At 51.6% G+C, this 27,961-nt stretch overlaps 1 protein-coding gene across 12 annotated transcripts; it reads right to left on the reverse strand.

Annotated features, from left to right (window-relative positions):
• KCNN4 (potassium calcium-activated channel subfamily N member 4) lies at positions 1–27,781 on the reverse strand. Of its 12 annotated transcripts, none has more exons than XM_077983164.1 (10): positions 27,634–27,781; positions 15,605–17,067; positions 11,246–11,341; positions 8,930–9,357; positions 6,117–6,252; positions 3,203–3,313; positions 2,927–3,045; positions 2,446–2,515; positions 1,024–1,191; positions 1–545 (listed from the first exon to the last, which is right to left on the reverse strand). In XM_077983164.1, exons 2-9 carry the CDS (start codon positions 15,761–15,763, stop codon positions 1,027–1,029), a joined length of 1,284 nt encoding a protein of 427 aa, XP_077839290.1. In that variant the 5' UTR covers positions 15,764–17,067; positions 27,634–27,781; the 3' UTR covers positions 1–545; positions 1,024–1,026. The 12 variants fall into 12 exon arrangements, with proteins under 12 accessions (XP_077839290.1, XP_077839296.1, XP_077839294.1 ...); XM_077983170.1 differs by lacking the exon at positions 27,634–27,781 and adding an exon at positions 17,749–17,937 and having other exon boundaries at positions 6,117–6,248; positions 16,836–17,067; XM_077983168.1 differs by lacking the exon at positions 27,634–27,781 and adding an exon at positions 17,749–17,937 and having other exon boundaries at positions 16,836–17,067.
• Between the last annotated feature and the right edge of the window lie 180 nt (positions 27,782–27,961).

Below are 27,961 nucleotides of genomic sequence, written 5' to 3' on the forward strand. Positions count from 1 at the left end.
TTCTGGCTTTAACATTTATTACAAAGATCAGAGCAGAGGCTGGTGAGTTACACTTCTTCCTCCCCACCAAGTGCTCTCTGCAGCTCTGGAAAAATGGTGTCCTCTTTGTTGTCCCGCCAGGGGGCGCCACCTCCTACCCGCCCCAGCCTCATACCTAGTTCTTCAGCTCGGCCAGCGGTAACTGAAGCCTCCCAGAATCCTGGATCCGGGCCCCTAGTACCCTCTGCCCCAGGGACCCAGGAGTCCGGCCTCCAGGCGCCTCCACTTGTGACTGAGCTGGAGGTCGTCCATAGCAGCATAGTGATTTTGATGAGGGTATGCAGAGTGGGGGTGACCATGTTCCCACCTGGGGCCTCAGGTGGGCCAAGGCCTCCCCACTTTAGCCAGCGTCCTCTCCAGCAGCCATCACAAGCCAACCCACTCCAAGCCGGGGCCCCCTTTGGTCCTTGCACTTGAGGTGCTTTGTTCAGGGCCAGGGCAGGAGTGGCAGAGACGACGTACATCACCTCAGTCCTGGGGAAAGTAGCCTGGTTCCTCCGTGGGTCCTGGAGAGACGGAGAGACTGATGGAGAGGCAGGTCAGGAAGAGGGAGAGGGAGAGTGAGAGTGGGACACACCGAGGTGCAGACAGAACCTGCTGAGCAGAGGTGGGAGGCAGGGGGTAGGTGTTTCCGGGCCCCGAGGCCAGGGTGCAGGAGGGCATTTAGACAGACACATTGAATGGACAGAGCCAGAGAATGTGCCCAGGACAGGCAGAGAGAGAGAGAGAGAAAGAGAGAGAGAGAGAGAGACCAAGCAAAGAGGGAGAAGGGCATCAAGGGTCAGTGAAGGGGAGAGGGAACACCATCTTCCTTCACTGCCAATCCAGCCCTGAACTGAGTCCTTTCCTCCAGACAGTGCCAGAGCTGACGAGAAAAGGTGGCCGTGTCTCCCAGCCATCCCCTGCCCCCTTGGCCACAGAGGGTGCTGGCCACAGGAACCCTTCCTCCGGGATGCCTTCCTGCCCAAGTCCCAACCCCCTCACCAGCTACGTGGACTGCTGGCTGGGTTCTGGAAGCTGCCTCGGCCCCAGGGCAGTGCTAAGCAGCTCAGTCAGGGCGTCCAGCTTCCCCGCCAGCGTGTCAATCTGCTTCTCTAGGGCCCGGTGTGAGCTGCTCAGATTCTGCTGCAGGTCATACAGGATCATGTGCATCTGGACGGGAGGAGAGGATCAGAGGTGTCAGGGGGGTGGGGTCGACCCCTGCCTGCTCCATAGCGTAAGGCAGTGGAACCAATATTGACTACATCCTTGTGGTCCTCTGAGGATTATCCTCAATAATAACTGTTACCATGTACCACTTCCCAGCTACCTGCCCAGGTGTTTCCCTGTATGGTTTAAAATCCTCCTAAAAGCCACTGGGAATGGGAATCCTGTTCCCATCTTATAGCTGAGGAAACAGGCATGGAACCGTTAAATGACATGCCCAAAGCAGCTCCTGAAGTAAGACCTAGAACATAGTAGGTGCTCATTAAATATTTATAGCATGGATAGTGCCTGACTTCCAAATCCACATAGTCTTTTACTACACTCTCTGGCTAGGATTCACAACTTGCTTGATCCCTGAAGGTTTGTGGGTTTTCTGTGGAAATTCTTGAATTCTGTGTTTTTGGCTTGATAACCTTCAGAAATTACCGCCTGCCAATTCCTGCCGATCTGGGCCACCGCCTCCTCACTGAGACCTGCCATGCGGTTTTGGGGCCTGCATCTGTGACCGTGCTTACCATGGCATTGGTGCCAGGGGCCACTGTTTGAACTGCCATGGGCTAACGAGAAAAAGCAAAGGCCACCGGATAAGCAGAAGATGCTGTGAGCCAGGCCAAGGGGGTGTTGTGACATCACTGTCCCTGAGCACCGGCAAAATCAAGTGGTCTCAGCAGAAGGGGGCGGGTAGCTGAGTCACGCCTTGGCCAGGCAAACTTGCATGGAAGTCCCTGTGGCCCTGAGCACCCGTCCACAAGAGCAGCAGAGATTGAGTTTTACGGAAACAATGTCACCTGTGTCCTTGTCAGTGTTGTTCATTTTAATTGTATTGGTTTTGCCATCTATGGGCTTGGTTTGTAAATTTGCTTTGGTTTTATTGTATGAGTTGTAGTTGGAAGGAATTTTATATCCGTCCACATGTAAGTAACTTAACAATAAAAATAATTTGAAACCAAACACTGGGGTTCTTTGTGCAATTTTTTTTTTTTTTTCAGTTTGTAAGGGATCTGTTCCTTGCATGAATGTAAGAAGCTCTGTGTTGCATCATTCATTCCTTCCTTCCTTCCTTCATTCAACCACAGACCTTTACTGACAGCCTGTGTGTGCCAGGCTCCTGCCAAATTTCCCTGTTCTAGAGCCAGATTTCCCTCCCTGTGGCCCCAACCTCCCCCTTCTTCGAGACATCCTCCCATGGGATCCTAGTACCTTGGAGATGTCCACCATGGAGTTCACTTGTTCCTGGAGCTTCCGGTGTTTTAGCCGCACCTGGCGGAACCTGTGGGAAGAAGTGGGGAGTCAATTTTACAAGGCTGGTCCCTGAATGTGGCTATAGCTCAGGGGTGGAATGAAGGGAGGAGAGGCACATGAAGCAACAAAACAAAGACAAAACGTTGTCAAAGAGCTGAAAGAGTGGGAGGGGATGACTGCACCGCACATCCCCATGAGCCCCCATCCCCAGTAGAAACCCAGGTACCCAGGTCCACAGACACGCCAAGATATGCAAAGACAAACCAGCACAGACACACAGAGTCATGCATGGTCAGATCCAGGTGGACAAGCTGTTGAGTGAGACCACACCTGGGTGTCCTGACCTGGACGGGCATGGACACGCACACACACAAGCCGTGCAGAGAGGTGACTTGGACATGGGTGCACATGGACACATGTGCATACAAAGCGCCCTCACGCGTTGATGGCAGCCAGCAGCCTGCGCTGATGCCTGCGGGCAGCTCGAGACTCCTTCCTGCGAGTATGTTTGTAGAACATCCAGGCTTCTTGTAGCACTCGGGCAGCGGACTCCTTCATCTGGGGGTGGGTGGCACAGTGTCCATGGAGATAGACCCTTACGGTTCTGGGAAGGCAGGGCTCGGGCTGGGACTCGGGTCCTAGGGGAAGCGGGGGAGCTTGGACTCCTGCCTCTTGAAAGAGGGGTGTGCCATGGGGGCCATATGCCCATCCTCACCTCTTTGGTATACTGGATATCCATCATGAAATTGTGCACGTGCTTTTCTGCCTTGTTAAACTCCAGCTTCCGGGCCACCACGGCCACCAGCAGGGCTGTGCAGCAGACCCCCTGTGGGCACAACAGGTACTGTGGCATGAGGCTGTGCCACCGACTCCCTCCTTGAACCCTCCCAACAGCCACAGAAGGCAAGCACAATATCCCCAGTTGACAGACAAGCAAACAGGCTCAGAGAGGAGAGCCAAGGTCCCAGTTCAGAATGGGGGAGCTAGAATCATAAATCGCCTATGTACGAGCCCAAATTTGATGTGTAGTATTCACACTCGCAGGATGGCCTCTTGCATTAGGGGTATGATTGGAGGAGCGAGAGGAAGGCTGGGTTCTGAGCCAGGGGCAGGCCTCTGGGTCCTCACTGCTGACATGGTCGGCCATTGCATTGTGGAGGGTGTCCCTCCTTCTCCCACCTCCACAGCCTCTTCCTAACTCCAGCCCTGTCCTCTCTCTCCTGGACCATCTCCAGCTTCCCACTCATCCTCCCCTAACCGCCTTGGACCCCTCTAATCTCCTAGGCTTCCACTGCCCTGAACTTCTCAGCCTGGCTACCAAGGCCTTCCAAGGTCTACGCGTCTCACCGAGACAACTCAGCCCTGGCTCCATTCTGCCTGCCCTCCCTGAGCACCTTCCTGCAAACACTCATTCTCCTCCCTTCCTTCTCCCAATGCTCCTGGCCCTTCATGGCCTTGCCGATTCCTGGCTGCTTGTGGCACCTGCTCACCTGTCCCCTAGTTAGAATGAATCGTCCTAGGAAGCATCCCCCACCCTATAGTTTCAGCTCTTGATCACCCAGAACAACTTCCAGTCACAAATACTGGCTCCAGGGGACTGCCTGGGTTCCAATCCCAGCTCTGAGCCAATTATTTAATCTCTCAGTATTTCAGTGTCTCATCTGTGAAATGGGCATGGCCTCAACAGGGTTACTCGGTGGATTTCATGAGTTACCCCTGGCAAGTGTTTAGGGCACAGACTGGCACAGAGTATGTGCTCAGTAAAAGTAAGCTATTATGGGCCGGGCGTGGTGGCTCATGCCTGTAATCCCAGCACTTTGGGAGGCCCAGGTGGGTGGATCACGAGGTCAGGAGATCGAAACCATCCTGGCTAACATGGTGAAACCCTGTCTCTACTAAAAATACAACAAATTAGCCGGGTATGGTGGCGGGCGCCTGTAATCCCAGCTACTCAGGAGGCTGAGGCAGGAGAATGGCGGGAACCCGGGAGGCCGAGCTGAGAGTGAGCCGAGATGGCGCTACTGCACTCCAGCCAGGGTGACAGAGCGAGACTCTGTCTCAAAAAAAAAGTAAGCTATTATGGCTCAACTGTGCCATGGAACCTTTCTTTTTTTTTTTTTTTTTTTTTTGAGACGGAGTCTCGCTCTGTCGCCCAGGCTGGAGTGCAGTGGCCGGATCTCAGCTCACTGCAAGCTCCGCCTCCCGGGTTCACGCCATTCTCCTGCCTCAGCCTCCGGAGTAGCTGGGACTACAGGCGCCCGCCACCTCGCCCAGCTAGTTTTTTGTATTTTTTTAGTAGAGACGGGGTTTCACCGTGTTAGCCAGGATGGTCTCGATCTCCTGACCTCGTGATCCGCCCGTCTCGGCCTCCCAAAGTGCTGGGATTACAGGCTTGAGCCACCGCGCCCGGCCGCCATGGAACCTTTCTGCCAGGAGCAGGCTGTGAGCTCAAGTGCACATCGCCCTATCTCTCTAGGTTTCGGTTTCTCCTTTTGTCAAGTGAAGGAGGAGGTCCTGAGCGGCACTGCAGTTCCCTAACTGAGTCTCTGCCCCTCTTCCCTTGCTCTAAAGACTCACCACTGGGGGAGTGAAGGTCACCACATCCTTCACCTGTGCACCCAGGGACTGGGGGGATGGATATGTCTTTCCTGGGTCCACATCTGGGCTAGGTGCTGGTGGCTTAGATCCCCGAGGGTGAAGGAAACCCAATCTTGTAGGGAGGTGAAGGCCAAGGCATTAGGTGCTGGTCTCTAGAGGGGGCCAGGGCTGGGTGGGAGGACCTGAGTGACTGGGTCTACGGAGGGAAGGAGGTGGATGTTGGGGTTCAGGAAAAGGCTGACTCAGGCTGCAGAGCCTCTGCCTCATCCTCGAGGGCACAGGAGCTGGTGGGGAGGTGGCTGGATGCCTGGGCGCCCCCAGACCTGCTTACTGAGCACCTCCTGTGGGCTGGGTACTGTTGGAAGTGCTTTCCATAGTTGAACCCATTTAATCATCTCAGCAAGCCCATGAGGAGCATGCTAGCATCAGCATCCCCATTTTATAGGGGAGGAAAGTGAGGCCCAGAGAGATCACGTGGCTCGCCTGAGCTCCCCAGCCAGGAAGTGGCAGCCGCAGGATTTGGACCCAGGTAGCCTGGCCCCACAGGCATGCACTTGATAACTGGACTCTACACCCTTGGTGGAGGCTGGGAGACAATTTCTGGGTTCTGAAAGAAAATGGGGCTGGGAAGTCAGGAGCCTGGGTCCCTGAGGAGGATAAGGGCTGGGGCCCTAGGTTCTAGAGTGAGCAAGGCCTCAGGGACTGGATTCCTAGGTCTGATTTTTTATTTTTATTTTTTAAGAGACAGGGTCTCACTCCGTCACCCAGGCTGGAGTGCAGTGGTACGATCATAGCTCACTGGAACGTCAAACTCAGGCTCAAGTGATCCTCCCACTATATTTGGCCTCCCAAAATATTGGGATTACCAGTGAGTTTCTTGGTCTTGAAGAGAGAATGGGGCTGTGGGCGCCCCAGACACTCAAGTTTCTCAGGAGCTGTCCCTGAGAGCCTGTGTTGCCTCCATGGCTTCCTGGAGCCAGAGGATGACCACTTTGGGATGAGGATCAGGTCCCCAAGGGGGCCGTACTCACCATGACTCCAGTGCACAGGCAGACTATCTTGCCCCACATGGTGCCCGGCACCACGTCACCATAGCCGATGGTCAGGAATGTGATGGGGATCAGCCAAAGTGTGTCTGAAAGGTGCCCGGTGGCATTCACAGCCTGCCTATGGGGAAGGGTGGGTTAGTTCTAAAACCCCACCATGGAGGTTTCCATGATATTCAGTCCCCTTCCCTCTATGTCCTCCCCTCCCCTCCCCTCAACTCCCCTCCCCTCCCCTCCCAGTATACACCCATAGTCCTAAGAATCAGCTGGACAAAAAGCCATTAAGTTCTGAGCTTTGGAAAGGCTGCATGGCCTCCTCTCTGCTGTGTGACCTGGGCAAGTTGCTTAGCCACTCTGGGATCTGAGACTGGATCTGGACAATCCCATTGCCGGTATGGTCTCAGCTAGGCTACCTGGGCTGCTGTGGCATTCAGAGCACGTGGTTGAGGGTGGAGAGTCAAGAGGGGGCCAGAACCCAGTCAGACCCTGACTGGCGGCTGCATCCACCCAGAGGAAGGGGTATATTTTTCTAATTTCCACAAAGATGCTGTGTGGTCCAGAAGGGGCCCTATCAGGATCAAAAAGGACTGTAAAAAGGCTTGGTGGGACTCTGCCTTCCTTTCCCCTCACTTCACAGAAGGAGACATTTTTTTTTTTTTTGAGACGGAGTCTTGCTCTGTTGCCCAGGCGGGAGTGCAGTGGCCAGATCTCAGCTCACTGCAAGCTCCGCCTCCCGGGTTTACGACATTCTCCTGCCTCAGCCTCCCAAGTAGCTGGGACTACAGGCGCCCGCCACCACGCCCGGCTAGTTTTTTATATTTTTTAGTAGAGATGGGGTTTCACCGGGTTAGCCAGGATGGTCTCGATCTCCTGACCTCGTGATCCACCCGTCTCAGCCTCCCAAAGTGCTGGGATTACAGGCTTGAGGCACCGCGCCTGGCCAGAAGGAGACATTTAAGTCCAGCCATGGAAGGGATTGAAATATTGAGATTTGTCTAACTTTGTCCACAAGCCCCTTGCTGCAAGATAAGCAGGGAAAACTTCATTCGTGAGAGCCCCAGACACCCCAGACCCACCAGGTTAGAGTTTCTAGGAGCGAAGATAGAATCTGAACTGTTTACAAACCCCACCCCCCTCATTCCCAAGTACATTCTAGTTTCAGGACTTCTGCCTTGGAATTTGGAACTTTGACTTCCTCCCCATTCTCCCATCATTCAGATGAGAAACATGGTGGGGGGATCATTCATTAATCCTGATTCTGACCAATTTCCCAGTTGGGAAAACTAAGATCCTGGGAGGTGAAAGAGTTTAAAATCATGACAGAGGGCCGGGCACAGTGGCTCACGCCTGTAATCCCAGCACTTTCCGAGGCTGAGGCAGGCAGATCATGAGGTCAGGAGATCCAGACCATCCTGGCTAACACAGTGAAATCCTGTCTCTACTAAAAATACAAAAAATTAGCCGGGCATGGTGGCGGGTGCCTGTAGTCCCAGCTACTGGGGAGGCTGAGGCAGGAGAATGGCTTGAACCCGGGAGGCAGAGCTTTCAGTGAGCCAAGATTGCACCACTGCACTCCAGCCTGGGCGACAGAGCAAGACTCCGTCTCAAAAAGAAAAAAAAAAAAAAATCATGACAGAGTCCAGGCATGGTAATCCCAGAACTTTGGGAGGCCGAGGCAGGAGGATCACTTGAAATCAGGAGTTCAAAACCAGCCTGGGCAACATGGTGACATGGTCTCTACTAAAAATACAAAAATTAGTCAGGTATGGTGGTGCACACCCATAATCCCAGCCACTTGGGAAGCTGAGGCTCGAGAATCGCTTGAAGCAGGGAGGCAGAGGTTGCAGGAAGCAGAGTTCGTGCCACTGCACTCTAGCCTGGATAACTGAGACTCCATCTCAGAAAAAGAACTGTCAGGGAGACTACAGATGGTGGAATGTGACACTCATTTTTCAGATGAGGAAACTGAGGCTCAGAGAGGAGAGATCTAAAGCCAGATCTTCTCATTCTCCTCCTGCCCTGAAGGATCTTTGCCACATACACTAGACCAGAGGTTCTCAACCTTGGTTGGGCCATACAATCACCTGGAGGGCTTGCTAAAGCGGATTGCTGGCCCTACCGTTCAGGATTCAGTAGGTCTAGAAGGGACCTGAGAGTTTTCATTTGCAAGTTCCCAGGTGATGCTGCTGGTCCTGAAACCACACTTTGAAAACCACTGGCTGAGATCACTCCCAACCTCTTTCTCTGTAAGGGATAGAAATTGAGGTGCGGCTTCGGGTTACACAGTATCCAGGCGGCAACCAGGATCTAGTTCCAATTCCCTGCATGGAATTATTTTCCAGAGAAGCTCCAAATCATCCCCTTCTAAGGTCACAGAAAGCACCCACCTACAGTGCATTCTGTGCTAATTTGGAAAATATGTCCCCTTCCTCCAAGGCAGACGCAACCCTTTAGGCAGGTCCCAGAGACAGGTTTGGAGACCGAACAGATGGCCTGGAAACCTGAGGCAGTAGAAGTCCAGGAGCCAGAAGGGAAGGGCTTTTTAGGGTCTGTGTGTGCATTTGGGGAGACTGAAGGCTGCACATGGAGGATTGGCTGGGGGCTTGTCTGTTGGTTCCTCTCACCCCAGTTGATGCGAGTGTGGGCAAATTGCAGCCAGCAAGAGGAGAAGGGGTCAAAGTGTGAACTTTGACCTCTGCTTGGTCCTAGGGGGCCTCAACCTGCACCGCGGCACAAGATGGCCACCGCGGCTGTCCGGGGTTCCCTCCCCTGCGCATTTATGCCTCCAGCACCCTCACCTCTCGGCCACGGACAGCACCCAGGCCGTGGTCAGCCAGAGGCCAAGCGTGAGGCCGAGCAGCAGGCGGCCGGGGTGCGTGTTCATGTAAAGCTTGGCCACGAACCAGTGGCGGAAGCGGACTTGGTTGAGAGCGCCGATGCTGCGGTAGGAAGCGTTGAGCAGGACGCCGCTGCGCAGGAGCACGGCGCGGGGCACCAAGTAGAGACGCAGCAGCATGGCCAGGGACAGCAGCGCTTCCCCTTGGCCCAGGAATCCCGGCCAGGGCTGCGGGGAGGTCAGCGGCGCCCCTAAATCCTGCGCGCACGGCGGGCCCCGCATGGGCGCCGGGTGCAGCCCGCACACCACCAGCTCCAGCACGATCTGCGCCGCCTGCCGCCCGGTCAGCGCCACGCGCCAGTCCCGCAGCCCGTTGTCGGTCATGAACAGCTGCGGGGAACGGGCCAAGAAGGGAGGGGTCAGGCGCAGGTCAGGCGGCGGCCCGCGCCTCCCTGCGCCCTGAGATAAGTGGGGTGTGCCCGCCTGGCCGGGAGGGAGGAAGATAGAGCAGGGCGGGAGAGGGATAGGGAGGGAGCGGGACAGGACTTGTGGAAGACATCTCTCCACTTTCTCCTCCTTCCCCACCGTCCACCCCACTAGTTTCAGCCCACTTCCTGCCTTTGAACACTGAGTGCCGACTGTGTGCCTGGCATTGTTCTATGTGGTAAGGATACACAGTGAACCAAACAGACCCGCCTGCCTCCCTAGAGCTTGCATTCCACGTGTCTGGAGCTCGCTCCTACTTCTGTTTCGGTTGACACGCCTAATAACTGTAATAATAATATCAGCAATAACAAAGCCTTACGCCTGTAATCCCAGCACTTTGGGAGGCTGAGGTGGGTGGAACACTTGAGGTCAGGAGTTCGAGATAAGCCTGGCCAACATGATGAAACCCCATCTCTACTGAAAAATACAAACATAAGCCGAGCATGGTGGCGCACACCTATAGTCCCAGCTTCTGAGGAGTGTGAGGTGGGAGAATCACTTGAACCCGGGAGGCAGAGGTTGCAGTGAGCCGAGATCACGCCACTGCACTCCAGCCTGGGTGACAGAGTGAGATTCCATTTCAAAATAAACAAAAACAAAACAAAACAAAACAATAACAATAGCAAAATCAGCATGTACTGGGCACTGTGGATACGCCAGACACTGCTCTATCCCATTTACATGTTGTGACTTAGTAAATATCCACAGCCCAGTGAGATTGATATTATTTATTATTGCCACCATTTTATAGATATGGAAACTGAGGTCCAGGTCCCTCCCATGGGCAATGGTGCACTGAGCTACAGACCATTTGACTACTCTATGATAAGATGATAATGTGCACTGTTTACTGGGCACCTCTTATGTGCCAGGCACTGCTCAGAGAATTGCCACACATGACCGATAATCCCCATTTTACATGCAAAGTTATGATAGGAGAGGCGGAAGAGGGGAAAGGGAATGGAGGAACAGCATCTGGGGCAATGGGGCAGTGGGCGATGGGATGTGTTTGGGTGAGACCCAAGGTGGAGTATGGATGGGGAGAATTCCTGGGTCTGGGGCAAGAGGGAGGTTATTGGCACAGAGATAGGGTGATTAGGAGTGGGCACCCCTAGGACTGGGCCAGGTGCAGTGGCTCAAGCCCGTAATCCTAGCACTTTGGGAGGACAAGGTAGGCAGATTGCTAGAGCTCATTTGTTGGAAGCCAGCCTGGGCAACACAGTGAAACCCCGTTTCTACTAAAATACAAAAAAATTAGCCGGGCCTGGTGGCATCTGCCTGTAGTCGCAGCTACTTGGGAGGCTGAGGCATGAGAATTGCTTGAACCCAGGAGGTGGAGGTTGCAGTGAGCAGAGATCGTGCCACTCCACTCCAGCCTGGGCAACAGGCCAAAAAAAAAAGGAAAGGAGTGGGCACCTCTGGGACCTTAGGTTGCATGGGGACTGGATTGGGGATGCGATGTTGGAGCACAGAGATCTGGAAGGCTGAGGTTGCCTGGGAGCAGAGTGGACAGAGGCCTGGGGGCAGAAGCAGGGCTGCAGGTTCGCTCTCAGCATCTGTGAGTGTGCAAGAGGGGACCAGGGGCTACAGGGGAAGAGCGGGGCTGGTTGGGGAGGCTCTGCCTGTCTGCTTGTGGTTCATCCCATCTGGGTGGGTGAGGGTGTGGACACAGCATCTGGGGCAGAGGAACTTCATTACTCAGATCAGGAGGAGGAGGAGGATGGAAAGTATGAGCTGACAGGGCACTGAGGGGGTTGTGGGGAGCAAGGCTTAGGGGCGGGGCCTGCCCTACCTGGACCTCTTTGGCGTGAAAGGCCACGATGAGGCAGAGGAGTAAGAAGGTGGAAATGCTGATCATGCATTTAACCAGGAACAGGTAGAGCGCCCACTGTCAGGAGGGACAGAAAAAGGAGTGTGAGATCCCAGGTCTCCCTCCACCTGGCCCTCCACCTTTCCTTCAAAACCACCATTTTTTTTTTTCGATTCCCAATTTTCCTAGCCTCCTTCCCCCACAAACCAGTCCCTCTTGATGTATCGGTTCTGGGGAAGTCTCAAAACCATCATCTGGGCCCAGTGCGGTGGCTCACACCTATAATCCCAACACTTTGGGAGGCCGAGGCAGGCGGATCACCTGAGGTCGGCAGTTTGAGACCCCCTGGCCAACATGGTGAAACCCAGTCTCTACTAAAAATACAAAAATTAGCTAGGTGTGTAATCCCAGCTACTTGGGAGGCTGAGGAACCAGAATCTCTTGAACCCAGGAGGTGGAAGTTGCAGTGAGCTGAGAGATCGCGCCACTGCACTCCAGCCTGGGCAACAGAGTGAGTCTCCGTCCTGAAACAAGCAAGCAAGCAAGCAAACAAACAAAAAACCACCATCATCTGGTCCCCAGGAATGCTCTATTTCTCCCCAACAGCTCAACCCTGTTCAGATGCTGGTGTCTACCCTCTTCCTCAGCTCTTCTCCCAAGACCCATATCCATGAAGGGGGGCCTTGAAACTCACATTCCTTCTTATTCCTGTCCTGTTTCCCATCAAAAATAGTTCTGCAGGGGTGTGTGTGTGTGTGTGTGTGTGTGTGTGTGTGTGTGGTGTCTAGAAAAAGACATCTAGCTTCTGGAGAGTGCCCCCTCCCCTTCCCTTCCCACCCAGCTGGTGTTGCCCTAGAAACCAACTTCAACCATCCCCAACCCCAAATCTGGAAGAATGTAGAAACTACCATTCAGTCCTCAAAGACTGAATCACACCCTTTCCTGCTCTCATCCAGAGGGCTGAGTCCCTGAGACCCCAGCCTCAGCTCTGAGCCAGCCCTCTCAGTTCTGCCTCCCTGCAGCTCCCCACCCCCCACCCCGCCCCTCTCTTCTGGCTCTAAGCCCAGGGCAGATCTGGCCGGAAGCACAGGGCCTCCAGAAACCACGGAGCAGTTGTTGCTTTTTTTTTTTTTTTTTTTTTTTTCCTCTCTTTGTGTGGCACAACCTTGGAGGAATCTAGAATTCTGGAGAGAGGGATTTAGAGGGGACTGGGACTGTTGGATTTCCTAAGAGGGGTTGGTCCCTGCCTGGCGGGTATTTGCAGGGGGAGGGGTCCACGTGGGCATCCTTACAAACCATTGCACCTGTTTCTCCTAAGAGGGCTGCCAGCTCCCCTGGCTGGGCCAGCACCACGCCTCTGAGCAGGGGAAGAGAGCCAGTTTCCTGCCCCAGGGGCTGCTCCCCAACCCCCTACCAGAACAATAGTGCTGTTGTCACCAGCCCTCCCCCACCTTCTATGGCCCCCTGGTTCCCTGCCTCCTTCTTCAGTCTGTCTCAACCCTCCACACCACTAGACAACAAGCCCCCTCCTCACACTGCAATTCACTTCTCTGGTGGTCTTCTCTACTTTTCCAGTTCCTCTTCCCCCAAATCCTGGACCTGTCTGCACTTGGGCCTGTACTCTGTTCTCTGAATTTCTCTGACTCTAGAGATGGTTGTTTCTGTCCCTCTATGTGTTTTGAGGGTCTCTGTTTCTATTGTCTTTTCTAACACCATGTGTGTATCTCTTACTGGTGGATTTCTCAGTAGCTTGATAGCCCTATTTGTCTTTCTGTTTAGCTGTACCTCTATCTTTCTGCATCTTTGTCTCCATCTCTCTATCTCTTTCTCTCCGTGTATCTCTGTGTCTCTGTCTCTCTCTGTACCTCTCGCCATCCCTCCTCCTCCACCCCACCTGGTGCTTTTGGATATCTCTATCTGGTTCCCTTGGACTTCCTAGGGTTTGGCACCTGCCTCTCTGCCAGCCCCTCCCCTTGGGGAGTAGGTGTCTGGGTCCTTTGCAGAAATGAGCTCATTAGATTGAGATGGAGGTGGTGAGGGGCCATGGGTGTTATTAAGAGAGACCTCAAAAGGGGACTGAGGAGCTGTGGCTCAGGCCTGTAATCCCAGCACTTTGAGGGAGGAGGATTGCTTGAGTCCAGGAGTTCAAGACCAGCCTGGGCAAACAAAGCAAGATCCCATCTCTACAAAAAATAAATTAAAAAGGGTGAAGGGTGACCCTTAGGGTCATGTATTTTAACCCTCACCCTAATTTACAGATGGGGAAATTGAGGTTCAGAGGGTTGGAACAGCTTCCCCAAGGTCCTACTGATAGAGGCGGTGACCTGGCCATGGTGGAGGGAAGGAAGAAATGAGGGGTGAGAAAGCAGAGGGGGGAAGTGGGGTAGGATGGACCCCGACTCTTCCCATCTGCCAGGGTCACTGTGTTCCCACCTTGGCTGCTGGGTGCGGTGCTTCGGCGTGGGAGCGGCGGCCAGGCCCCGGCCATGCTTCCTGTTGGCATGGACTTCGGCGGCCCCACCCCCTCAGTGCCCGCCGCCGGCCAGAGGAAGCTGCCTGTCTGACCCTCCATGTGACTCCTGGTCACTTCAGAGCTGCCCACCACCCCCTCCAGATCCGAGTCGGACATCAGACCCTCAGGAATCTACCCAAACTTCAAATCAGTGTCTGCTCCTGGCTCTACCAGCCCAGTTCTACAACCCTTCCGCCAGAGAGGTCTCCAGCCCCTCCTTTCCTGTTGAGTAAGTCTGTTCTCCCCTCAAGCCACTTATTCCAACCCTTGTCCTTCATCTGCCCCATCACTGGCCTGACCAGGGCTGGAATGTGACGGCAGCCTGCTGAGACCTGTCCTGACCCCACTTTCCCCTTTCTTCCCTACTCACCACGATCTTCAGAGTCAGCCCCTCTTCCCCAAAGACATTCAAAACCCCCTTCTCCTTAAGACTCAGGAATCCAGGACCCAGCCCCCTCCTTCCCTGGTACCTAGGGGTCCAGGCCCCTGTGAGCCTACCTCTCCACTATTTCCCTGACTAATTAGCATATGCAGATTTGGGGAGAAATCGAGCTTGTTAACAACGGAGACTGGGTTGGGGGTGGGATGGGGGAGGCAGGTCAGGGGAGAGGTTCCTTTCCCATTTCCCATCCCCACCCCCAGGCAGTTTTTTCTGTCCTTCACATCTAAGGCACTGGGTAAACATTAGAGGTTAGATAAGGACCAAAGAGCTGCCGCCTACTGGAAGAACTTTGTCTTTCCTCCACCCTCCCTTCACCAAACCTGGGGCTACCTCTCCCCTTACTGGCTCTTGGGGGACTTGAGTGTCTGATCAGCCACCCTCTGGCCTCCAGGGGTCCTGGACCTCCGGCCGTCTAATGACAGCATCTTCAAATACTGAAACACTGAAACAAATATTCCCTTCCTTGTGCAGAGGTCCCCAACAACTTACTCTCCCCTGGGAGCACCCAGGAGTCCCAGCCAAAGCCCATCCTCTCTCAGACCCAAGAGTCTAGGCTCCCAACCCCTCCTCCCTCAGATCCAGGAATCCTGACCATCAGTCCCTCCTCCCTCAGACCCAGGAGTCCTGACCCCAGTCCCTCCTCCCTCAGACCCAGGAGTCCTGACCCCAGTCCCTCCTCCCTCAGACCCAGGAGTCCTGACCCCAGTCCCTCCTCCCTCAGACCCAGGAGTCCTGACTTCCAGTCCCTCCTCCCTCAGATCCAGGAGTCCTGACCCCCAGTCCCTCCTCCCTCAGATCCAGGAGTCCTGACCCCAGCCCCTCCTCCCTCAGACCCAGGAATCCTGACCCTCAACCCCTCCTTCCTCAGACCCCGGAGTCCAGACCCCCAGTCCCTCCTCCCTCAGATCCAGGAATCCTGACCCCCAGTCCCTCCTCCCTCAGATCTAGGAGTTCTGACCCCCAGTCCCTCCTCCCTCAGATCCAGGAGTCCTGACCATCAGCCCCTCCTCCTTCAGACCCAGGAATCCTGACCCTCAACCCCTCCTTCCTCAGACCCAGGAGTCCAGACCCCAGCCCCTCCTCCCTCAGACCTGGGAGTCCAGACCCCCAGTCCCTCCTCCCTCAGACCCAGGAGTCCTGACCCTCAGCCCCTCCTCCCTCAGACCCACGAGTCTAAGCCCCAGCCCTTCCTCCCTCAGACCCAGGAGTCTTGACCCTCAGCCTGTCCTTCCTCAGACCCAGGAGTCCAAGCCCCCAGTCCCTCCTCTCTCAGACCCAGGAGTCCTGACTCTCAGCCCCTCCTCCCTCAGACCCAGGAGTCCTGACCCCCAGCCCCTCCACCCTTAGACCTAGGAGTCCCAGCTCCCAGCCACCATGCCGCACTCACCGAGCACCCCCCGAACCACAGCATCTCTGCATGCAGCACCATGAGTCCGATGCCAGTTCCCGCCAGCACCAGCGCCCAGCCGGCCAGAGACTTCTCCTGCTCCAACAAGCGCTTTCGGAGTCTCAGGGCCCCCAGGCCAAGCACCAGATCCCCGCCCATGGCCCCCGGGGTCTTGGGGCTCAGCCAGCTTCCTGCCCAGGGTCCCCCACCTCGCAGCACACACAGGGCAGCCACTGTGGCTTGCAGGTCGTCAGCCTGCTCTGCTGGCTCTGGGACTTTTGCTCTGAGGCACAGCAGAGCCCTGTGCCCTCTGGGGAGTGGTGGCGGCCAGGCAGGGCGGGGAGGGGCAGGGGAGGCCCCAGGGTAGGGGGAGGCTCCCCAGCTCCCCCTTTTGAGAATAAGGAGGGGCTAGGGTGTGTCTTGGGGCAGAGCAAGAAAGAGACGTCCATCCACGTGGGTAAAGACACACACCGACACACGATGGGCTTTGTCACACACAATGGTCTGTACCTTGTGACACACACCTCCACTCACCACACCCAGACACCGAAGGACACTCCACGGCCCAAGACAGAGACTAACACACCAGGGCACACAACACAACCTACACAGAGTGACTCACAACTCCCAGCAAGCTCCGAAACCCACAGCCACACCCAGACACCACACACATGGTGTGACACACACCAGCACTTAGCAAGCAGGCAGCGTCCCGTGGCACACACAGCCACACAAACATCGTCCACACACAGGCACAAATATTACACTCAAAGTTGTCACAACTTTCTCTGACACAAAGAGCCTCACCCAAACACCACAAATAGGATGATGCACATCTGTGGCCACACAAACACAATATACATCAGGTGTTACACAAACACATAATATATATTAAAATACTGACACCACACATCTACAGAAACACGGTGCGGTCCCAGTTTCCTAAACACTACACACCCTTGGAATGAAACCCGATATGTGCAGACACACAACATTTAGGGACATACCTAGAGCAGCCCCCAATCACCCAGCACCTAGAGAAATGCACATACATTGTGGCACCTGTTGACTTGAACACAAGTGCTCACGGTTATGATTCAAAACACACACTGATCCAGCGTGCTCCAGTGTGTGATGCGATTCCAATGTATGGTCAGAGGACACGCTGAGTGGACGCGTGCGGAGACCTACAAGGTACAGAGACACACGGAGAAACCCAAGCAGCACATACCTGAAGCAAGATGATTCTGGTATATTCTGGTCACACAGGACACGACCCAGGATGGTGCCCCGGGGGAGGAGGATGGGGTTGGACCTTCATAGACCCCAGTGCCCAAATGCAACATACGGCTGGGTGCAGTGGCTCATGTCTGTAATCCTAGCAGTTTGGGAGGCTGAGGTGGGAGGATCGCTGGAGCCCAGGCGTTTGAGACCAGCCTGGGCCACATAGCAAGATCCTGTCTCTAAAACAAACAAAAACAAGAAAATAAACGCAACATATACCTTTGACCCATGAGCCACACCCAAACATCACCGACAATACCGCCACACAACCCAGCACATGTTATATTCCAACATGCGTGGCCACACAGACAACACGCACGGAGTAATACACCAGCACACAGCAACACAAAACACATAGACACAATGTTTCCCAACACACCCAACCTTCCACAAACGACCACGTGTCCCATAAAACACCAGATGTCACCACTCACTGATACCACTGACACTGAGGCCTACCACCACCCACACAACACCAGCATCCGGGGAGCGGGACATATCCTCCGACATAACACACAGCTACACAAATACAAGACACTTGGGGTGGTTGGCACTCAGGCTGGGTGCTGGGGGCTGGGAAGGAAGAGGCCCTGGACAGAGACATGGACCCTGATGTGAGACACAATGTCACGTCCTTGAGTGATACACAATGTTACATACAGGAGACCCACCAAGAGAAAACACACACACTGCCACACACAGCAGCAAATGGAAGTGTGGAATGCGCACAGTGACTCTCAGAGTGACACACGACAAAGGACATCACCATGCGTCGTGGTATGAGCCACTCATGGGCCTGTATACCATACGCTCTGACACAGACCCAACCCTCCTGTGGAGACACACAGCCATGCACTGACCTGGTGACGCACATCGCCTCCCAGCGTCGTGCACTGACCTGGTGACACTGCCCTTGGCCTCATGCACACCCATCTGGGAGGAACCCGCGGACACAACCCTCCCCCTCCTTGTGTCCTAGGTCATGTGGGACCCTGGACCCACCAGCCCCAGGGAAGTGCGACATGCACAGACATGCCTGGTTGCACACCGAGGCAGCCCACACAAACACACCCAGAGACACCAAACCATACACACGGACACGCCCAGTGACAAAAACACAACCCTTGCGGGGGCTCCGCCCCTCGGCACACACGATTACCCACTCGGCGAGACTTGGCGGGAGAGGGCTGGAGACAAACCCGGGCGCGCCCAGACACCACACATGCGTTCACTTGGAGAAAGTGCAGCCGCCAGGCACTTCCAAGCCTGCAGCCTGGGTACCCCTGCCCACTGGCCGCCGGGCTCTCCACGTCTCCCTCCTCCCTCTCTGGCTCTTTCTCTAGTTCTTTGGGCCTTGCTTCCTGTCTCAGTCTCTCCTGGTCTGGAAGCCTCTGCTTTTGTCTTTTTTTTTTTTTTGAGATAGACTCTTGCTCTGTTTCCCATGGCTGGAGTGCAGTGGCGGGATCTCGGCTCACTGCAACCTCCACCTCCCACGTTCAAGCCATTCTCCTACCTCAGCCTCCCGAGTAGCTGATATTACAGGCATGCACCACCACACCAAGCTAATTTTTGTATTTTTAGTAGAGACGAGGTTTCACCATGTTGGCCAGGCTGGTCTTGAACTCCTGACCTCAGGTGATCCACCTGCGTCAGCCTCCCAAAGTGTTGGGATTACAGGCGTGAGCCACCGCGCCCGGCCAGGTTTGTCTTTATCTCTGTCTCTGTCTGTCTGTCTCTGTTTTTCTCTCCCGGTACCTTTGTCTCTCTCTGTCTCTCTCCGCTCTGTCTCTCTGTCTCTGCCTCTCTTAGCCTCTCTGTGTCTCTCTCACCTCTCTGTCCCTTTCTCCATCTTCCTGTCCCTCTCTGCTCCTCTGTTTCCTTCTCTCCCTGTCACTGTCTCTGTCATTATGTCTGTCTCTGTGTTTGTCATTGCCTGTGTCTCTGTCATCCTGTCTCACTCTGTCTCCATCTCTCTGTCTCTAGGACCCTCTGTTTTTGTCTGTCTCTTGCTGAATCGATGTTTCTCTCTGTCTCTGTTTCACTCTCTCCCTGCCTCCTGGTCTCCTTCTGGGTCTCTCTCTTCGGGCCTCTCTATGCTTGTCTCTGCCTCAGTTTCTCTCTGTTGTTCATTGGCACAGCTATGGACAACCTCGTTCCTTCCAGTTCTACCCCAGCCCCACTCAGAGGCTGAGGGCCAGTGACCCAGAGACTGCAGCCACCCGAGGGTCAGAAGCCACTAAATAGAGAGCGCTCCAGCTGCGGCCATGCCATGGCATCTGTGCCCCAGTTCAGGCACTTGTGAAAAATGGAGACAGAGACTGACACAGAGGGAGAGAGAGAATCAGAGACACCTCGAGTCGTTCAGCCCAGGGAAGGAGGGGGCATGTGTTAAAAAAAAAATCAAACAGACCCACAGGTGCAGAGAAACCGGAAAATAGAATCAAGACACGGAAGTTAGAGCACAGAAATTTTGTCTCCAAAGAGACTATGACTGAAATAGAAAAAGAGCAAAGGCCGGGCATGGGCATGCCTGGGTGGCAGTGATGGGGTTACAGTGGGAAGGGCACCTGCCTTCAAACTGCAGTCCTGGGATGCAGGGGTCAGTCCTAGGAAACTGCTTTGCTCCACAGCCAGCTGCTTCCAGCCCAGGGAGGGGTTAAGTGGGGAGGGAGAGGTGACTCAGGGCCCCAGGGCTTCTTGTGACTCACCATTGGTCTCAATCCTAGAGTGGGGAGTGGAGGCAGAGAGGGGTTTGTGTAAAAGAGAGGGAGAGGGAATAGTAGGGGACCTCAAAATGCCTAAGAAGAGGGGTCCAGGAGGAAGAAGCTGGGGGCCTGGACTCCTGGGTCTGAGGGAGGAGGGGCTGGGGTCTGGACTGCTGGTCTGAGGGAGGAGGAGCTGGATCTGGACTCCTGGGTCTGAGGGAGAAGGGGCTGAGGCCTGGACTCCTGGGTCTGAAGGAAGAGGATATGGGGTCTGGATTCCTGAGTCTGAGGGAGGAGGGCTGGGGCATGGACCGCTGGTCTGAGGGAGGAGGGGCTGGGGTCTGGACTCCTGGGTCTGAGGGAGGAGGGGCTGGGATCTGGACCCCTGGGTCTGAGGGAGGAGGGGCTGGGGTCTGGACCCCTGGGTCTGAGGGAGGAGGGGCTGGGTCTCATGTACTGGAAGAACTGATTCCAGAGTCTCCGGGATTTTTCCTTGGCCTTGTCCCAGTTGCACCACCTCTGTCGCGCCCCATCTCCGGGCCTGGAAAGAACCCAGGTGCCTCGGGGCCCAGCAGGAAGGGCCCAGGGACAAAGAGTTGTTTAACTGGGCAGGCTGGTGAAGGAGAGTGAAGCGGGTGTCTCAGGCGGAAAGGTCATTCATCGCCCAGGGCTTGTGCAGGGAAAGGCAGGGCTGAGCCCTGGCGAAGAGATCCTGAGAGTCAGAGGTCAGTGGCGGCAAATCCTCCACCGTCATCTCTGGGACCTTGGAGCCTGGAAGCTCCAGGGCTTATAAATACTGTCACCTGGTGTTCACTTAGGGAACTGCAGGCACTCTCCCTGTCCAGCCTGGTTTCTTGCCAGCATATAGCAAACACCTACTGAGTGCCAGGCACTGCTCAAGGAGTTGGCGATATGTAATGAACAAAAACAGACAAAATTCTTGCTCTTGTAGAGCTTCCAGGCTAAAGGAGGGAGACGTCGTGGTTCCATCAACCTCAATCTCTTCTTCGCTCTCAGTCTTCATTTTTCTTTCTGTATCTCATTGTCTTTCTGCTTTCTTTCTTTCTTTCTCTTTCTTTCTTTCTCTCTTTCTTTCTCTCTTTCTCTTTCTTTCTTTCTTTCTTTCTTTCTTTCTTTCTTTCTTTCTTTCTTTCTTTCTTTCTTTCTTTCTTTCTTTCTTTCTTTCTTTCTTTCTTTCTTTCTCTTTCTTCCTTCCTTCCCTCCTTTCTTTCTCTTTCTTTTTCTTTCTCTTTCTTTCTTTCTCTTTCTTTCCTTTCTTTCCTTCCTTCCTTCCTTTCCTCTTTTTCTTTCCTTCTTCTTTCTCTTTCTCTTCTTTCTTCTTTCTTTTTCTTTCTTTTCTTTCTTTCTTTTTAATTAAAAAACCTTTTTTTTCTTTTGTCATAAAAACAGGTCTCACTATGTTGCCAGGCTGGTCTCGAACTCCTGGTCTCAAGCCATCCTTCTGCCTCGTCCTCCTAAGGTGCTGGAGTTACAAGTGGGAGCCACCACGCCTTGTCTTGCTTCTCTGTTTCTATCTCCTGATCTTAGTCTCCAAGTGCATATTTTTCTCCTTTCTCCCTTTTTCTTCCTTTCTGCTTTTATTTTCTTCTTTGTATCTCTGTGTTCCTCACCAGTTAAAAAAAGTATGTATGTTATGTTATTACACAGAGACATACACCCGAATACTATATATAGTGTATGCAGATATGTAGTATAGTATATGGCATAGTATACAGATGTGTAGTGTATACAGATGTATATTATATACAGATATCTATATCTCACAATATGGGAGTCTAGAGACCTTGGTTTAAGCCTCGATGTGACCATTGCCTTTATTTATTTATTTATTTATTTATTTATTTGAGACAGAGTCTCGCTCTGTCACCCAGGCTAGAGTGCAGTGGCATGATCTTGGCTCACTGCAACCTCCACCTCCTGGATTCAAGTGATTCTCCTGCTTCAGCCTCCCAAGTAGCTGGTACTACAGACGTGCACCACCACACCAGGCTAATTTTTGTATTTTTAGTAGAGACAGGGTTTCACCATGCTAGCCAGGCTGATCTTGAACTCCTGTCCTCAGATGATCCACCTGCCTCAGCCTCCCAAAGTGCTGGGATTACAGGGGTGAGCCACCATGCCCGGCCTAACTTTATTTTTGTATGGAATATATCATATGTACAGCCTGGTTTAGAGACAAACCTGAGTTCAAGCCTAGTTGCCATCCATAGTTGTGTGCTCTGTGAAACTTGTAAAAGAGGGATTATGTTTCCTATGTGACAGGGCTGCTTGAGGCTTAGGTGAGAGAGGATGTCTGGAGCCCTAATACTGGGCCTGGTCTATGTTAAACTCTTGTGATACATTGTCTCCCAAGTTGCCTGCCAGTGACTTCTCCCTTCCCTGCACTGACAGGTGGCTCCTCCCATGAAGAGATACAGTATGTTCCTTCTTCAGTCTATCTGGCTCATGACTTGCTTTGACTAATAGAATGTGACAAATGTGACACTGGACCAGTTCCACGTCCAGTTATTAAGGACTCTAGAAGCTTCTGCTTTTGCACCATTAGAACTTAAAAACCACCATGCTGTAAGGAAGCCCAAGCTAATCACACGGAAAGGCCATCCAGGGATAATGAAGCTATCTTCGCTAAAGCCCCAATCCCACAGTAACAGAATGCTGTGGCCATGTGAATGACTTCAGGAGAGACCAGCAGAAATGCCCAGTCAACCCTCAATCATGAGATTGTTTATTTTAAGACACTAAATTTTGGAGAGGTTTGTTACACAGTAAAAAGTAGATTATTTACCCTTCTGTTCATTTCTGCATGTTTGAAGTTTTCCATAATAAAAAATTATATATATGGGCCAGGCACGGTGGCTTATGCCTGTGATCCCAGCACTTTGGGAGGCTGAGGTAGGCGGATCATTTAAGGCCAGGAGTTCAAGTCCAGCCTGGCCAACATGGCAAAACCTCATCTCTACTAAAAACACACAAAAAAATTAGCCAGGCGTGGTGGTGGGCGTCTGTAATCCTAGCTACTCAGGAGGCTGAGGCATGAGAATCACTTGAACCTGGGAGGCAGAAGTTGCAATGAGCCAAGATCGTGCCATTGCACTCCAGCCTGGGTGACAGAGTGAGACTTCAACTAAAAAAAAAAAAGTATATATATGAATATGTGCGTATATGTGAATAGATAATAAAATAATAAAATGTATAATGCAAATTGCACTCCATACACTGCAACTAGCATCATTTTGCTCCTAATTTTTTGCCTATGAGCCTTTCTTGGTCAATCTTGGCTTGTGTCTCAATTTTCCTGTCTGTCTTTCTCTTCACTTTCTTTCTGTGTGTCTATTCCTATCTTGTCAAAACTCCTCCCACCACTTTCCTCTGCATTTACTTTGCTTTACCACATTAGCCTTGTTGCTAATTCTCAAACATACCAAGCTTTTTTCTGCCTCTGGGTCTTAGCATTTTCTGTTCCCTCTTCCTGAATGCTTTTATCTCCACTCTCCTCATGGGCCATTCCCTCACTTCATTCAGTTCCCTGCTCAAATATATATATAAATTATAATATATATTATAATAATATACAATAATATATAATATTGGCCAGGCGCGGTGGCTCAAGCCTGTAATCCCAGCACTTTGGGAGGCCGAGATGGGTGGATCACGAGGTCAGGAGATCGAGACCATTCTGGCTAACACGGTGAAACCCCGTCTCTACTAAAAATACAAAAAAACTAGCCGGGCGAGGTGGCGGGCGCCTGTAGTCCCAGCTACTCGGGAGGCTGAGGCAGGAGAATGGCGTAAACCCGGGGGCGGAGCTTGCAGTGAGCTGAGATCCAGCTACTACACCCCAGCCCGGGTGACAGAGTGAGACTCTGTCTCAAAAAAAAAAAAGTATATATAATATTATATAACATATATAATACATAATAAAATAATAATAAAATAATAATAATATATAATAATATAATATAAATATATAGTATATTTATATATTATATATTATATAATATATAATTATAATTTATATATATCTAAAATTTATATTATATATAAAATATATAAAAATTTATATTATTTATATTTATATTATTTAAATATACTATATATAAATATAGTATATTTATATTATTTATATTTCAAATATATATCATATTTATATTATTTATATTTATATTTATATTATTTATATTTATAAATTTATATTATTTATATATTCATATATATGTATTTATATTATTTATATATAATTTTTATTTCCTATTTTATTAAATTTTTTTGAGACAGGGTCTTGCTCCGTCACCCAGGCTGGAGTACAGTGGCGCGATCTTGGCTCATTACAACTTCTGCCTCCCAGGTTCAAGTGATTCTCATGCCTCAGCCTCCTGAGTAGCTAGGATTACAGGCGCCCACCACCACGCCTGGCTCAAGTGATTATCCTGCATCAGCCTCCTGAGTAGCTGGGACTACAGGTACAAGCCACCACGCTTACCAAATTAAAAAAAAATTTCTAGAGAAGGGGTCTTCCTATGTTTCCCAGGTTGGCCTTAAACTCCTGGACTCAAATAATCCTCCTTCCTCAGCCTCCTGAAGTACTGAGATTACAGGTATGAGCCACAGCATCCAGCCACTCTGCTCAAATATAATCTCTGCCTTAACTACCTCTTTAAAAATGGTCTCTTCCATCTCCCTTAATTATCCTGAATCTTATTTCACTACTTTATATTTTATCATAGAACTTATGACTATGTAAAATGATCTCATTTTATCTGTCTCATTGTTTAAGGACAGGAACCTTACCATCCTGTGTTCAGTGCCTGGCACATAGCAGATGCTCAATGAATATTTGTTGAAGGAATGCTCTTGTTCAATGATACTGATGGGCTTTTTTCGACTCTAGCCTCTTGTCCTGTTCCACACTGTTCTGGAGGGGGGCTAGATAGCATTTCTTCATTTTCCTGTCTTTTGTCCTCCATTAGTTGAGTTGCTGTCTGTGGTTCTGAGACCCAATACTATGGATCTGTCCTTGGTGCTGACCTGGACTTCCACTTCCACTTCCACTTAAGCTAGGGACGGTGGGGGAATCTTGGGAAGGGGCAAGGTTGTGTGTAAAATCTAGTCGTTAGATAATCATTACCTGCATTACCAGGAGAAGAGAGATGTCTGGGTTCCCAAAGAAGTGGGTGTATGGGTCACTGTGAGTTAAATGGGTATTAGTTCTATCTATTATCTACCTTTTCATATACACATACATACTCATATATATGTACATATATATTTATTATGGAGAATTTCAAACATATAGAAGTGAACAAAAGAGTATAATAAACCTCCATGTATCCATTTAACAAATACCAATTCGTGGTCAATTGCATTTCATATATGCTTCCATTTACTTCCTCACTTCCTATGTTATTTCAGTGTAAATCCTAGATATAATACCATTTAATTATATGTGGTATTTTAAATTGTTTTCCTTTTCTTTTTAGAGGTGGGGTCTCGCTCTGTCACCCAGGCTGGAGTGCAGTGGCCCAATCAGAGCTCACTGCAGCCTCGGCCTCCTGCCCTCGAGTGATCCTCCTGCGTCAGCCTCCCAAGTAGCTGGGACTACAGGCGCACACCACTGTTACTTTTAAAATTTTTAGTAAAGACAGGGTCTCTCTATGTTGATCAGGCTTGTCCTGAACTCCTGGCTTCAAGCAATTCTTGTACCTCAACCTCCCAAAGTGCTGGGATTACAGGCGTGAGCCACCAGGACTGACCTAAGATTGTTTTCTTTTTGTTGAGGTATGGCTTACACATCACAAGTCTGCAGATCTTAAGTGTATGGATCAATTCAGTTAAACCTGTGTACGGACATGAGTGATCACCATCTCGATCAAGCTATCTCCATCATCATAAGAGACTCTCTTGTAACCCTCCCAACTGATACACCAGAGATAGCCAGTATTCTGAATCCCTATCACCAAAGATTAAAAAGCTCTAATATGGATGTCCAAAGACCTGAGCTCTAGCTTTGTCTTTGCTTTTGACATTTAAAAAAAAAAAAAAAATAGACCGGGCGCGGTGGCTCAAGCCTGTAATCCCAGCATTTTGGGAGGCCGAGGCAGGTGGAATACCAGGTCAGGAGATCGAGAACATCCTGGCTAACGTGGTGAAACCCCGTCTTTACTAAAAATACAAAAAAACTTAGCTGGGCATGGTGGCGGGTGCCTATAGTCCCAGCTACTCAGGAGACTGAGGCAGGAGAATGGCGTGAACCCGGGAGGTGGAGCTTGCAGTGAGCCAAGATTGCACCACTGCACTCCAGCCTGGGCGACAGAGCCAGACTCCGTCTCAAAAATTAATTAATTAATTAATTAATTAATTAATAAAATATACCTTATATGTAGAAAGTGCATAAAACATAGTGGTACATTTTGGACAAATGATGTAGTGTGAACCTCCATAAAATCAAAGGCACACCAAGAGAAAATATTTGCATTCCCTGGAATCTCCTTATGCGCTCCTTTATGATCAGGAACCCCCAACCTCCAGAGGAAACCACTATCATCACTTAGAAGGGACTTCTAACTCCTTGTAGACCATAACACTCATACTCTGGTTTCTCAGTTCCTCCTTCTGCCTCTAGCCTTTTAATCCTAAATGGCTCTTGACTCTGGAAGCCAGGAGGCATGAGAGGCCCTCTAACCATCCACCTCCCTGGTCTCCCTGTCTCCAGTCTCACTCCCCTGGGTCTGCCTCCTGCATGGCCACAGGGAGAGCCTCGTGTCACCTGGCTTTGACCATGCCTCTCCCCTTCTCTATATCAGTCCATGGCTCCCCATTGGCTGTAGGAGAACGTTCAGAAAGTGTTATCCCTATTTGACATTGTAAGCCCCTCAGGGGCACTGCCACCTCTTCATTCACATCTTCCTCGCTTAAAAAATAAAATAGAGCCTGTAATCCCAGCACTTTGGGAGGCCGAGGCGGGCGGATCACGAGGTCAGGAGATCAAGACCATCCTGGCTAACACAGTGAAACCCCGTCTCTACTAAAAATGCAAAAAAATTAGCCGGGCATGGCAGCGGGCACCTGTAGTCCCAGTTACTTGGGAGGTTGAGGCAGGAGAATGGCGTGAACCCGGAAGGTGGAGTTTTCAATGAGACTCTGTCTCAAAAATAAATAAATAAATAAATAAAGACTGGGTCTCACTCTGTTGCCCAGGCTGGATTGCAATGGAGGGAACACAGCTCACTGCAACCTCAAATACCTGGGCTCAAGCAATCTTCCCACCTCAGCCTCTCTAGTAGGTGGGACCACAGGCACACACCATCATGCCCCACTAATATTTTTAGTCTTTTGTAGAGATAAGCTCTCACCATGTTGCCCAGGTTGGTTTCAAAGTCCTGGGCTCAAGTGTTCCTCCCACCTTGGTCTCCCAAAGTGCGGGGATTACAGGAGTGAGCCACTACTTCTGGCCTTCCTCACACTTTACACACATACCAAGTCTTTGTGCCTCCCACCTTTCCTACCTGGAATGCTCTTCCCCCTGCTTCTTTGCCAATTCCTACTTGTCATTTATGTTTCTTCTCAGGGATTCATTCCTAGGAGGATCCTTCCCTGGTCTTCCTCTTTGGAGCTCCCTTAGTCCCTCACATCTCATGTTTTTTCAACTGTGAGCCTCCTGGTTTGTGATTGTCTCTTTCCAGCCCAGAAGGGCAGGGCTTGATCTAACTCATTGCTAGGTCCCCAGCATCACCAACCCAGAAGAACGGGTTATAACTGTTTGCTGGATATTTGTCCCTGCAGCTCTCTGTCTCTTATGAGTTCCTGCTCCTGTCCTGTGGCCTCTCTGCCATTTAACAAGTGTTTCCTGAGGGCTTGGGGTGGGCTTGTCCCTCTGCCTGCATGCTGTTCCCAAGTCTGTTCACCTGGCAACCTCCTACTCGAACTCCTGGCCTCAAGCGATCTTCCTGCCTCAGTCTCCCTAATGTGCTGGGATTACAGGTGTGAGCCACCACACCCCTCATCATTACATCTAATACTCACTTGGAGAATTTTGCTTCCTGTCCGCAACAGCTCTGAGCTCTGCTGGTTTGGGTCGAGTCTCAAATAAAGTATGCCTCCACCAGGGGGCGCAGCGGCTGGTCCACTGAGCTGGACGATGAGACAGCCATCTGGCCACTTGCAGGTCCTCTTGCCACTGAACCAAGAGGTAAAGAAAAGCATTACTCTATTTGCTAGGGCGATTGATCTCAATTACCAAGAGGAAACTGGGTTACACAGTGGGGCCAAGGAAGGCCATGTCTGGGACCCAAGTCATGCTCTGAAGCACCTGTTAGAACATCTATATTCATTAGTGAAAGCAACCAACCAA

Source organism: Macaca mulatta, chromosome 19, assembly GCF_049350105.2.
Source record: "Macaca mulatta isolate MMU2019108-1 chromosome 19, T2T-MMU8v2.0, whole genome shotgun sequence".
Classification (NCBI taxonomy): Eukaryota; Metazoa; Chordata; class Mammalia; order Primates; family Cercopithecidae; genus Macaca; species Macaca mulatta.

Excerpts from the sequence above, each read along its gene's own strand:
- KCNN4 (XM_077983164.1), bottom strand. The coding sequence starts at position 15,763 with ATGGGCGGGGATCTGGTGCTTGGCCTGGGGGCCCTGAGACTCCGAAAG. Across the intron at positions 9,358-11,245 it reads TTCACGCCAAAGAGGTCCAG|CTGTTCATGACCGACAACGG; the intron begins GTAGGGCAGGCC and ends CGTTCCCCGCAG. Across the intron at positions 6,253-8,929 it reads GTGCTGTCCGTGGCCGAGAG|GCAGGCTGTGAATGCCACCG; the intron begins GTGAGGGTGCTG and ends CCTTCCCCATAG.